We start from the raw sequence: 12,500 nt of genomic DNA on the forward strand, positions 1-12,500 counted from the left end.
CTCCTATGTTACTAACTCTATATTAACCAATAGCAAATAACAAATATTGTCGTTATTTTTATAGTTTGAGTTAACCCTGAAAGAACTACCTATCTAGCTATTTTTATATAGCGCATGTACACAGTTGAAAAGGGAGAAGTAAATTAAATCAAAGAGAGGAACTAGATCAAATGTAAATGATCATCGTGCCTCAGTCTAAATTAAACGACCTGTCTGCCTCTATACACAGAAATTCACCTGCTTAAGATTAAAAGGGGGTATATACAGTAGTAGGCTGGTCACATAATAAGTAACTATGGAGATGCTATCACTAGAGTTTTATAGTATCCTTCAAGGACTGATCTGACAAATTGATATTGCATCCTTCTCCAGTACGGCTCCCTCTTAAGCCAATGCTTACCCAGAATAGTATGGTATCCTCTCTCCTCACACATCTGATAAAACTATGTATATTACACCTGACATTCTCACTTTAGTGGGTAATTACTGTAACTCTTATGTGGCTTAATGAGATTCCCTAGCTATTGTAAGCAGGTCTTCTAGGAGAAGGGCATTAGAAGTTGGCTTCATTAATTCTGGTACACATTGTGGAAAGTTAAGAAGGCATCTGACAGCCGTGCAGTATAGTAGGCAATGCTGTCTATAGCAAATGGGAAACTGTTAGCAACGCTGCCTGTAAAACAAAGTACAGTACCTGAGCTTGTAAGCTCTGGCTCAAAAGCATTTTTATTAATTATACGAAGAGCTATTAAGCAAATAATATTTTTTTTTCCTATACAGCTAAATTAAGAAACATGCTTTTGATAACTTGTTTATAAGCCCAGGTACTTTGTTTTAAAGGCAGCATTGCCAACAATGTTAGCTTTGCTAAACACAACTTTACCTGCTTCAATGTACTGCTGACAAAAGTTTCCTTGCCTTCCCGTGAAGTTTACCGGAATTAATGAAGCCAACTGTACAATAACTTCGTTATCATGGCACTTTGCTTCATTTGTCAATTTTTGTTTTCTTTCTTTTTCTCAAACGGTATTTCAGGCCGAGTTAATAGAAGGATGCATGAAGGTTTTGCAAAATGTCTTTTTCTTTTATTATTCTTTTATCTTCGTCTTCATCACAACTGTCCCTCTCTCTATAATTATACTCTTATGTTTATATATTGGATTCTCATTTTCTTATCTCTTTCCGTACTCAGTTGCTTTCCACATCGGGGCCCTAAATTTGTAGTAGACTTCTTTTACAGCTAGCATTGCAGCTTAGCTTTTGATAATGATACTGAAATAAGCGACTTTCCTGCCTCAATATTAAGTAAGTGTTCAGTCAGCCTCAGTCTAATGTCATCAATTTCAGTCGAAAACGATCAAACAGCCTCTGGCCAAAGCCAGCGATCAGATGGTCTCTTTAAGAACATTTACTATAGTCGAAGTTTAACTTGTGTAAGGTAGGAATTTCAAACTTCAGTAGCAGAAAAGAAACATTGTTGAATCCAGGGACTGGGGGTCTGCACAGACCTGTATGGTGTTGTAGTGTTACCTAAGAGAATGTAGAATTCTTCAGTTTAATTAACTATAAGTCGAAGAACACCTAGAGAAGAAAAATAATACTAGGCCAACTTGTGACTGGGAGAATGAGGTGAGGATATGGTCGATAGCTAGACGTAGATTTGTTCATCGGATATTGTCAAAGAAGGAAATTAGTTGTTTCAAACAGACGTGAATTGAACCGAGATTTTACTCTAGTGATTGTAAATTGGTCAGAATCTATAATTTCGAGAAAAAGTATATAATTTCTCAGAAGAAACAGATGTTTTAAATAAAGACAAGCTGTGTGAAAACCCGTAATGTTAATATCGCTTTTAATGTTTATGATTATATCTAGAGTTTCATAAAGGAAAACCTATGTAGCATATGGGATATGATTAAAATGTCTTCTAGGTGACAGCCATAATCCTGTTCGTGCTATACTGAAGATTTTAAAAGTTCAATTTTCATAAGGAAACTGGTCATCTTCCTTAGCTATCTGACTGTTAGAATATCAATCTCCTTACTGGGTCGATCTCCCAAACCCACCATAAATGTCACGTTTAAGGTACTCAAGTATTCATGGCCTTGCCATAGTATCAATCTTTTAATCAAAGGTCACAGCAGGCATGACTAATCGATACAACCAAAGGCTTGATCGGATGGTTGGTTTTGTCTTCGCCTTAACCTTTTCACAGCTTTCTAAAAGGGTATATCTCTCTCTCTCTCTCTCTCTCTCTCTCTCTCTCTCTCTCTCTCTCTCTCTCTCTCTCTCTCTCTCTCTCTCTCTCTCTCTCTCTCTCTCTCGTAATCATAAAAATATTATATGGACATGCAGAGAACATTCAAAAACATGATTTATGATGACCATACCTTCCCCCAGATCATGAAATCCATTTAGAATTGCAATGAAAGCTTTTGCCAAAACAATGTTACATCCATCATAAGGAAAATGTAACCGCAAATATCAGTTAAAATCCACAAATTTAAGCGGTTAAATCCGGAAGGGTTTCGTGATTTTTACACACATGTCCAAAGGGGAACACTGACAACAACGTCCAGTTGATCTTGTTCGATACTGTTTATTTGATCTCCTAGCAGCGCCTTTATGTAAGTCTGGGATTGACGTAAATAAAGGTACAACGATGAATAGGTGTTGGTGTAAATAAAGACTCCGGGTGCCGGTTATTGTCTACACAAACATAAACAAGAATTATTTGATTGATTTCTTAAAGGAGACAAGGTTACTACGCGAATGCAGAAGGAAGGACTTTTTTTTTTTTTTTTTCCAAAGACTAGTGATGAGAGAGACGGATATAGTTCAGTTTCTTTTTAAGTTTGCAAAATGAAGCCTGTGACACGCATCGATTCTTTTGTATACATTATTATACACATTCAGTATGATACCCTTATGGAATTTTATGAATTCATTGATCGATCTTAAAAAAACATCTATGTATCATAGGTAATTTTCCGTTCCTTTTTTTGGTAAAACACATAAACGCGCACACACACACACACACACACACACACACACACATATATATATATATATATATATATATATATATATATATATATATATATATTGTGTGTGTGTACATACACTTAAACATATATATACAGAAGAATTTTATGGTATTAGTGAAAGAATTCCAGGATTATCAAATTAAATAAGAAGTATAAAATGAAGATCATTCAAACGTCTGTACAAACGCCATCCCATACAGAGGAATAAATAGAAACTTTTTATGAAGATCTGGAGATATCTAAGAAAAAACTTATGATGCAATTTACATTAGTTTTGGATGATTTCAATACTAAAGAAGGTCAAAAGAAAAGAGAATCAACTGTTGATAGGTTTGGAGTAGGCACAAGAAATGACAGAGAAGAAATGCTTTTAGAATTTGCTGAAAGAAACAACGTAATAATCATGAACACCTTATCTCACAAAAAGAAACAGAAAATGGACATGGAGAAGTCCAAATGGAGGATCGAAAAAAGAAATAGATTTTATTTTCGGTGAAAAAGTTAATTTAGTTAAAGATGCAAGTGTTAAGGTTAAAGTCAAGTCAAGCGACTATAGATTGGCTAGAAGTAAAATTTGTTAAGATAAAAAAAAAGAGAACAACTAATTTCTAAAAAGAAAATAAACAATCCTAATAAGACAAAATTCTTATGAATTTAGCTTAACAAAACAAAATAGGTACTCCCAGATACATGATAAAATGGAAGCAAGAAGAAATTAATTGTAATTAAAAAAAAAAGGATTGGAATCAGCACAAGAGATGGCTGATATATATATATATATATATATATATATATATATATATATATATATATATATATATATATATATACATAAATATATATATTATATATATATATATATATATATAGATATATATATATATATATATATATATATATATATATATATGTGTGTGTGTGTGTGTGTGTGTGTGTGTGTGTGTGTGTGTGAAATAGGCTACTTTAAATACAGGAAACGTAGGAGACAGGAACTTTCTTTGGAAAATGATGAACTGGTGAACATTCCTCAGTTGGAAGTATTTAGTTAATAAGAGTTATCATTAACAAAATTGCGCAATAACAAATATTAGAGCTTACATTGATGGACCTACCTTGACAAATCAATACTCTGATGACTCTATACAATACTAGTAAGGAGATAGGATTAATTAGGGATAGCGTTATAGATTCTGGAGCATCTGAATGGCCATGAGAGAAATATCTGGACTTACCTCTTGTCTTGGGGGTCTCTGAGGAGCCTCCTCCTCATCTTCGGGTTCAGGTGACGGTTGACGAGGTGCTTGTCTAGGGGGTCGTTGGCGAGGCTGTCGAACTGGTTGCCTGGGTTGGAAAACTCGTTTATGTGCTGGTGGCGTCTTTCCTGCGTCCACTTCATCATACGATGAAGTCTGGGTTCTGCGAAGTCCCGGTGGCGGACCACTTCGGGCTGGTGAACCATTTGATTGTGGAGAGGGAGAAGGACCGCGGGAGACGTTATTGCGGAAGCCAAATCTGTTACCGTTTAAGTGTGATGGTGAAGGTGCAGGCGAAGGATCCCGAGAGGGCCCTCTGCTGTAACCACCGCTGCTGCCACTGCTACCACGACCATTGTAATTTTGATTGGCATCGAGCAGAGAAGAAGTTGATTTGTGATGAGCTGGGACACGCTGTTGTGGGGGACGCAGGCCTATTCTACCGGGGGAACGGGGATCATTGTAATTATTGTTATTTTTCTGTAATGTTGCATGGCTTTGTGATCTCTTCATGGCCGCTGAATCATAGCTCTGGTAACCTCTGTCCACACTGACACCCCTGTTGTTTCTGATAATGCCTTTAGGCTTTGGAGGTTTCCCACCACTCCCTCCACTTCCTCTCACGGGTTCCAAGGGATAACTCTTATCCCATCCTACTGGACTGTGGTTGTACCCATTAGTCCTCCTCTCTTCAAACATTTTCCTTACTCTTCCTTGGCCTGCTCCAGAAGAGTTGAGAGAGGAAAGGGTCGAGGATAGACTAGACGCCGAGGTCTTTGTCACCCTCTGGATGGTGTTGTTCCTCTCTGCCTCTTGTCGGGCTGCCATTTGCAGCAGCCTCGATTCTTTTTCCACCATTAGCTGCTCTCTTAGTCGTGCCTGGAAGAGAAAGAGTATTATTAACTACTATAAAAGACATGTATCAAACAAAAATGTTCTATCAAAGAAATCTTATGCAAGAAAATTTTTTTAGAATATATCTGATATTGATTGCTTGTAGTATAATATCTATTACAATCCGTGTACTTGTGGCCTAGAATAGAAGACTTTTTTAATACTAATTTCATAGTTTTAGATTAATGTATCTGATAAAGCTCCTCGTACATAATTAAAATCAAGAAGAAAATGCAATGAGAAGAATTGCACATAAGCCAGAAGCCCAATATCAAACTGATATGTTTATAATAACATCTTAAGTTTAAGAATAGAGTTAAAATTACGAAACGTTTTTTTATGACAGGATGTTTCAAAACTGTTCTAATTTTTCTATCCATTTCTTAAACTTATCGTGTACTGTGGCGCATAACACCCAACTAGCATTATAATGTGGATGTTTTAACTAGTAATTTCTCTATTAATAAGTGTGCAAAAACGTAGTCCGTAAAATTTACTCTCCAAACAGTCAAACAGTCGACCTTTCTTCCACTATGTTTATGACTCTATGTGGAATTCATGAGGAAAAGACATTCAACACAGTATCATGCTCAAATAGAAATAAATTTCTATCGCATACTGAGATCGAATCCTAGTTTCTTCAAGTGAAAGACAAGGTCGCTACCAACCATGTCACCAGAAGTTCTAAAAAAAGTCGGAACCTAATTGCTAACTGCATTTCAGGATTTACCTGGTGAGACATCAGTCTCATACCAGCGAATTTTACGGCCTTGGTTTCACCCGCCTTCAGCCAAGACGGCCTTGCTTCAGCGAGGTGGGTCGGGAGGGCGGGTAAAACCAAGGCTGCAAAATTAGCTGGTATGAGACTGATGTCTCACCAGGTAAATCCTGAAATGTATTTAGCAATTAGATTCTGACTTTTTTTAGAACTTCTGGTGGCATGAGTGGTAGCAACCTTGTCTTTCACTTGAAGAGACTAGGGTTTAAACCCAGTATGAGATAGAAATTTATTTCTGTTTGAACACGACATTATGTTGATTTTCATCCATACTGACTCATTAAGGGTAATTCGAATGAAAAGCGATCATTTGTGTCTCCTAGTGTTTCGGGAAGTCGGGTATAACTCGCTGTCATGAGACTGATGTCTCACCAGGTAAATTCTGAAATGAAGTTAGCACTTGTCTTTCATCTGAAGAGACTAGGGTTCAAACACAGTTTGATATAGAAATTTGTTAATACTTTATATGGTTTTCAGAAATATAAGTTTCAAGAAGACTTTTTCGTCTTTGCAATGATTGAGATTCGGTGGTTACCTATGAAGCAGAGAAGTCACAGATTATATTATTATTATTATTATTATTATTAGCTATGAGATACTAAAATGACCTGCCATCCATTATGAGTAGAACAAAAACCCTGATAAATTAAGTTTAACTACTATGAGATTCAGGGCCTCTGTAACACGGTTTTTTGGACTTTGCTCCTTATCAATGCATCGGATGTAGCTGAAAGTTGACATATGTATATTTTACAACCACACATAAATTTTGTCAGCATTATCAATAACCTAAACCCGATAGTTTTAATTTTTATAGAGTAAAAATGATCTAGCCGACGCCATGGCCAGTGATAACGAGCCAAGAGTCGAAAACATTCATTACGTAAGCAATGTAAACACCTTTCGACAAAATTTTGCCCCGCCCATCCACCAGACACCCATTCACCTTGTTCCATCGGCTCTGATACCCATAACAGTCAAGAATGGCTAACAGGATTTGGAATTGCCCCGTGGTTGCAAAACTGCATTTGTCTTACGACTTGCAACTTTATACAGTCAAGAGAAAGCCCGTGGCCATATTTACAATAGTCTGAATAGGTAATTTTTCAGTTTCTAGTTTAAATCCAATGTTTATGGTCTGATTTGTATTTAGCGTAACATGATTATAATACTTATAATGTCATTCAGGCTTTTGAACATTTCCATTAACTATTCACTATGCCACCAAGAGAGAGAGAGAAAGAGAGAGATTGTATGTAAACAGTCTTTATATAACTATTTTTGTTAAAATAAGAATTTTGTGCTAAACTCTCCATCAGACCAACGGATCATCCGATATAATTTTTCTTCTTCTTCTTAGGCCGTACGACCGTTTTGGCTATGTTTTGGGTATGACTGCATTTTGTGAATAAATCATGAATAGTTTTAGCAGTTTTATTTGTACATCTAATGGGAATTTATAGAAGTAAAGTTAACATAATTCATGTATCCTTTAAAATAATTACTACATGTAGCAAAACAAATAGTAGTAAAGATGATAATGCAATGAAGGAATGATACCATACTTTATCTTTAGCTTCAACATCGGCAATAACATACCCAGTTGCCAAAATTTTTCAGCTTCATGAAATAACCTATCATCTAATGTTAAACTTAATTTCTGAGGAGGCCATGGCTTATTGCACAGTGAAAAAACATGACAGAGACTTTATGAATGGCGGAACGATACATAAATGTGGGTGGGGTATCTGTGCTAGCCTAGTAATACTACTGTAGCAGTAGTGCCGCAACAGTAGTATACATGAATTAAACGTTTAGCCCAACTGCTGGGATCCTTGAGGATTATTTAGCACTTCTTACAACTACTCAAGAAATGAATTTTTATAGCCAGAATTTAAATTTTCTGATCCAACAATGCCCTTGATAGCCTTCAGTGTTATCCTGAATTATAACGAGGCCAAAGTGGGTGGAGCCTCATGAAGTCATCATTCTGACGATAATTATTGGTGCAGGTTTAAAGCCAAAATACGGTACCGGCTTTTTTTTTTTTTTTTTTTTTTTTTTTTTTTTTTTTTTTTTTTTTTTTTACAGTAAATAGGTAGGTAGATAGACAATAAATAAAAATTGCTTGACATTGGATATAGCAGTTATCAAATCAAGCTTGTCTACTACGTTTTGGAAAATTACCAACTATTCCCTACACCTTGTCAATCTGATTGTGACCTTTAAAGTAGACTGTAATTTCTTAGGAAACTTATTTTGGGAGTTACACTAATAATCGAAGTGTTTTTGTATTTATTAACATATTTTGTTGTTTTGTTCATTATGACAATTATCAGTGGAGAGGTTTCCGAGTTCATAAAGGTGTACTGCTTTGCTTTTATTTAAACTTTTGTGTCATTGTTGCCAGAGGTATAGCCTTCGTTACGTATAGCCAATCATCGATCGTATAGCCAATCATCGATCGAGAAAGAGAGAAGAAATGCCGTCATACGTTACGTAACGAGTGCGTTCGAAACCTTTTCTCTGAATAAGTTGGCCCGTCTTCAAAAAACGTCACTTTTACATTATAAGTACCAAATTTATTCAACCTACGTAATGCAGAATATAGTCAAAATTTATGTGTAGATATAATGTGCATTCTGAAGAAGCATTATTTTTATGAAATTCATAGATAAAAAATTATTGCGAAAAAACCGTGTTACAGAGGCCCTGAATCTCATAGTAGTAATGAGAACGGATGTTAAGTTCCGCAACTGCCTGGAATTGAGATAGATCTCTATTTATATTTAAAATATGCACTCAAATGATTCTATCAAATATAGGGAAAAAGGGAGTTTAAGTTATTGATAACGCTGTTATTTAAAAAAAAAAAAAAAAAAAATCTAGCAGCTAAGTTTAATTCATTGTGTACTCCCAGTGTACGGAATATGCCAAGTGGGTCTATTCAAATTTCCTTTTTATTGTATATTGAATAGAAATAGAGCAATATCCAGCAATACGTCAATAAGTGTTATTAGTATTTAGAACTTGGTTTGTAAATCTAGAGTCTTCGTATAATTTTCAAATGAATTTTTACAAGACTTCATTAATTTCTCCTCCTTTAAATCTTCAAATTACTTTGTCATGAAGACAAATTCAACCAGGCGATATCTCAAACATTTTCTCCAACCCGATATAACATTTTAAGGTAGAACGCAAAAAGGCTGACTGAAATATATTTCCTAATATAGACATAGTTTCAGAAAATGAGGAGCTTGGTTAATGTCCTTTCGATTCCCACTTTCTAACTTCAACACTAAAACCCCTCTTAACCCTACGAAATATAAAATTTTTAGCTGTCAGTAAAAGCTACCTGTTCCAAAAGTTTCTCTTATGAAGACTTTCTTTTATCCGCGTATCTTTAAACACGTACACGTATTTCTGAAGGTTAAATTACAGATAAAAAACATTATAACAGTATTTATGGAATGTCAAGAATGAACGACATCTTCGATACAAGGTCAGCACGGTGGTGTGGTTGTAAGGTCACAGCAAAGGAGGTCAAGTACTTCAAAGGGGAATTAAATTTCTGGACCTTCACTATAGGTAGCGGGAATCGATTCTAAGGGCTAATAGGATGACGTCACGCGTTGTTAGATGATCAATTATCCGGCTAATTGGTGATATGACGCTTATATCTTGCAACTTGTCAATTTAGCTTTTAATTTTAGATTAACCAGAGAATGATATAAGATTGAGAGTTACGGTTTTTATAAGTTGCTTCTGATATGATTCGAAATAACCAATGGAATACACAGACTAGCATCCGTGCCTTGTGCATGATTATGAAACGTTCAGTATAGCTAACCTGAGTGTTGGATCGGGGTTGATATGCAATTTTCTCATCTTTATTTTTACTTGTGGCGCAATAAATGAGCAATTTTCACAAAACTAAAAAAAATATTCACGTAAAAGTGGCTATACATTTGTATGCCATCCGAAGAAATTACTAACCGAATGACATAATGCACGCTGGCATCTGGATTCACAAATTATTAGAATCAGATTGAGGATGGAATACATGAGAAAAGTGCTAAAGGCTTCGATTGAAGATAAGAAAATACCTCTTACTATATTTGTCTATTGTCGAAATAGAAATATTTACTAACGTTTTCCCTTATCTAATCTAGAACCTATTAAACTAAAATCAGCTACAAAGATTTTGTAACTGATAAATCCACGAGATCATTTACTTCGGAAATTATATAAGATTAAACTAACCCTCATGAGACTTTTAACACAATAAAAACTTCGAAACAAAAGACAAGCAGAGGCTGTTTTATTTTATTAATTCAACAGTCTAGAAAGTCTTGAAGGTTGAAGCTGTCAAAAGCAATAGTATTAAAGGTTATATCGTTCTTAAGTGATCGTTTATACAACATTCTTTTTCGAATCCTATGCATCTAAAAGTGGGACTCAATGATTTCGTCAACTACTTCATAATAAATGCTCTCTCTCTCTCTCTCTCTCTCTCTCTCTCTCTCTCTCTCTCTCTCTCTCTCTCTCTCTCTCTCTCTCTCTCTCTCTCTCTCTCAGATGTTTTGTATAGTTTCATGACGAAAATCCTCATTTCAGATTATTCAGATGATTAGGTAAAATTTCAGATTATTATTATTATTATTATTATTATTATTATTATTATTATTATTATTATTACTGTAATCCAATTCAATTGGAGTTTAGGCAAGTCGATAGGTAGTGAATAATCTACAAATCACTCTTTTTTTCGAAATTAAAGTCATCACAAGCAAGTTTATTAAATTTCACTTGAGCGAATATTGTCAAGTCATGAAATGGTAGTTTGAGAGATGAAGGAAGCCTCAATGATTTGATATATACGCTCATATGTTTGTCAGGCCGAAATTGATAGATATTAAATAATGTTCTATTGATATGTATTAATTAAATCATTATTTGATTTCGAGATATAAAATATGTACGTAGCCTACATATCAAGCATGAATTATTGGTGTGATTTCATTTTGAACTATCTATCTATCTATCTTTCTATCCATATATATGTATATATATATGTATATATATATATATATATATATATATATATATATATATATATACTATATATATATATATATATATATATATATATATATATATATATATATATTACATAATATAAGCTTCTCATAAGAATAGGTGGCTTTAAAGAAAAACACCAAAAGTCACAGTCACATTCATTGGATCGTGCAATAAAACAGCCTACACAACATTACTCTTTTCATATTATCATACAAAACGGATCATCAGTAGTGTGAAAAATCTCCTACACACACACACTGCGTGTTTCACAACTAGCTTCTCTGTATTCGTGTGCAGAGCTTCCTAGATATCAATCCCATTCTTTGTAATATTCATTTCACAGAAACTCTTCAACAATCTATTCCCTTTTTATTCTTCCTCTCCTACGTTCTGAATTGAACTCTCTTTTCATTCACTTATTGTTATCCATTCTCTCCACAAGACCAAACCAACTCTTAATGCTAACCTTCTTACAGCTTCAGCATACCTCTACGTTTTCACCCAAACATTTCTTCTTGCACCGCGCATACTAGCAAACAGAGTTCTCTTGCTTGGGGTACACTCGGACAGGCTTTTCTATCGTATTTCTCTTCCTTTCGCTTTTTTTTTCTTTTTAATTTTTATAGTTTATATATGAAGGATCTAATTTAATGTTGTTACTGTTGTAGAAATATTTTGTTCACATTATTTATTCTTCTCTTGTAGTTTATTTATTTTCTTGTCTCCTTTCCTCACTGGGCTATCTTTCCTTGTTGGAGCAATTGGGCTTGTAACATCTCGCTTTTCCAACTAGGGTTAATAATAATAATAATAATAATAATAATAATAATAATAATAATAATAATAATAATAATAAAAGGTCATACTAATAGATTCTTTTGTTTTTCTTTTAAGAAGATTCAGCTTTCAAATGGCCTCGGTAAGATTTCGCCAGTCGTCTCTATCTTGAGTTTTTAATTCAATACTTCTCCATTCATCATTTCCTAGTTCGCACTTCATAGTCCTCAGCCATGTAGGCCTGGGTCTTCCATCTCTTCTAGTCCCTTGTGGAGCCCAGGCAAAGGTTTGTTGAACTAATCTCTCTTGGGGAGTGCGAAGAGCATGCCCAAACCATCTCCATCTACCCCTCATCATGATCTCATCCACATATGGCACTCGAGTAATCTCTCTTATAGTTTCATTTCATTTCCTCTTACAGACTATTGTAATTTCCCTTATCATCTTCTGTAGTTCTTCATCCCTATCCTCAATCAGCACAGTAATAGACATGAACCATTCTAATTCCCATTCGGATACTAAATCTTTAATGTTATCAATTTGCTTTTACAGCCACTATTTTTTCTGTGACCTCTTGCAGCACACTGTCCATGAATATGTTAAATAGGCATGAAGACATAACAAAGCCTTTTCTCAGCCTCACTTTCACATAAAATAACCCACTCTCTT

At 34.8% G+C, this 12,500-nt stretch overlaps 1 protein-coding gene across 1 annotated transcript in view; it reads right to left on the reverse strand.

Moving 5' to 3' along the window:
• The window catches only part of LOC137618101 (zinc finger C2HC domain-containing protein 1C-like), a 71,618-nt gene that overhangs the window by 32,870 nt on the left and 26,248 nt on the right, over positions 1-12,500 (reverse strand). The window contains exon 3 of the mRNA XM_068348087.1: positions 4,280-5,179. Within this exon, the coding sequence (XP_068204188.1) occupies positions 4,280-5,179 (900 nt within the window). The remainder of the gene's footprint in view (positions 1-4,279; positions 5,180-12,500) is intronic.

The sequence above is a fragment of the Palaemon carinicauda genome, chromosome 24, assembly GCF_036898095.1.
Source record: "Palaemon carinicauda isolate YSFRI2023 chromosome 24, ASM3689809v2, whole genome shotgun sequence".
In the NCBI taxonomy this organism is placed as follows: domain Eukaryota; kingdom Metazoa; phylum Arthropoda; class Malacostraca; order Decapoda; family Palaemonidae; genus Palaemon; species Palaemon carinicauda.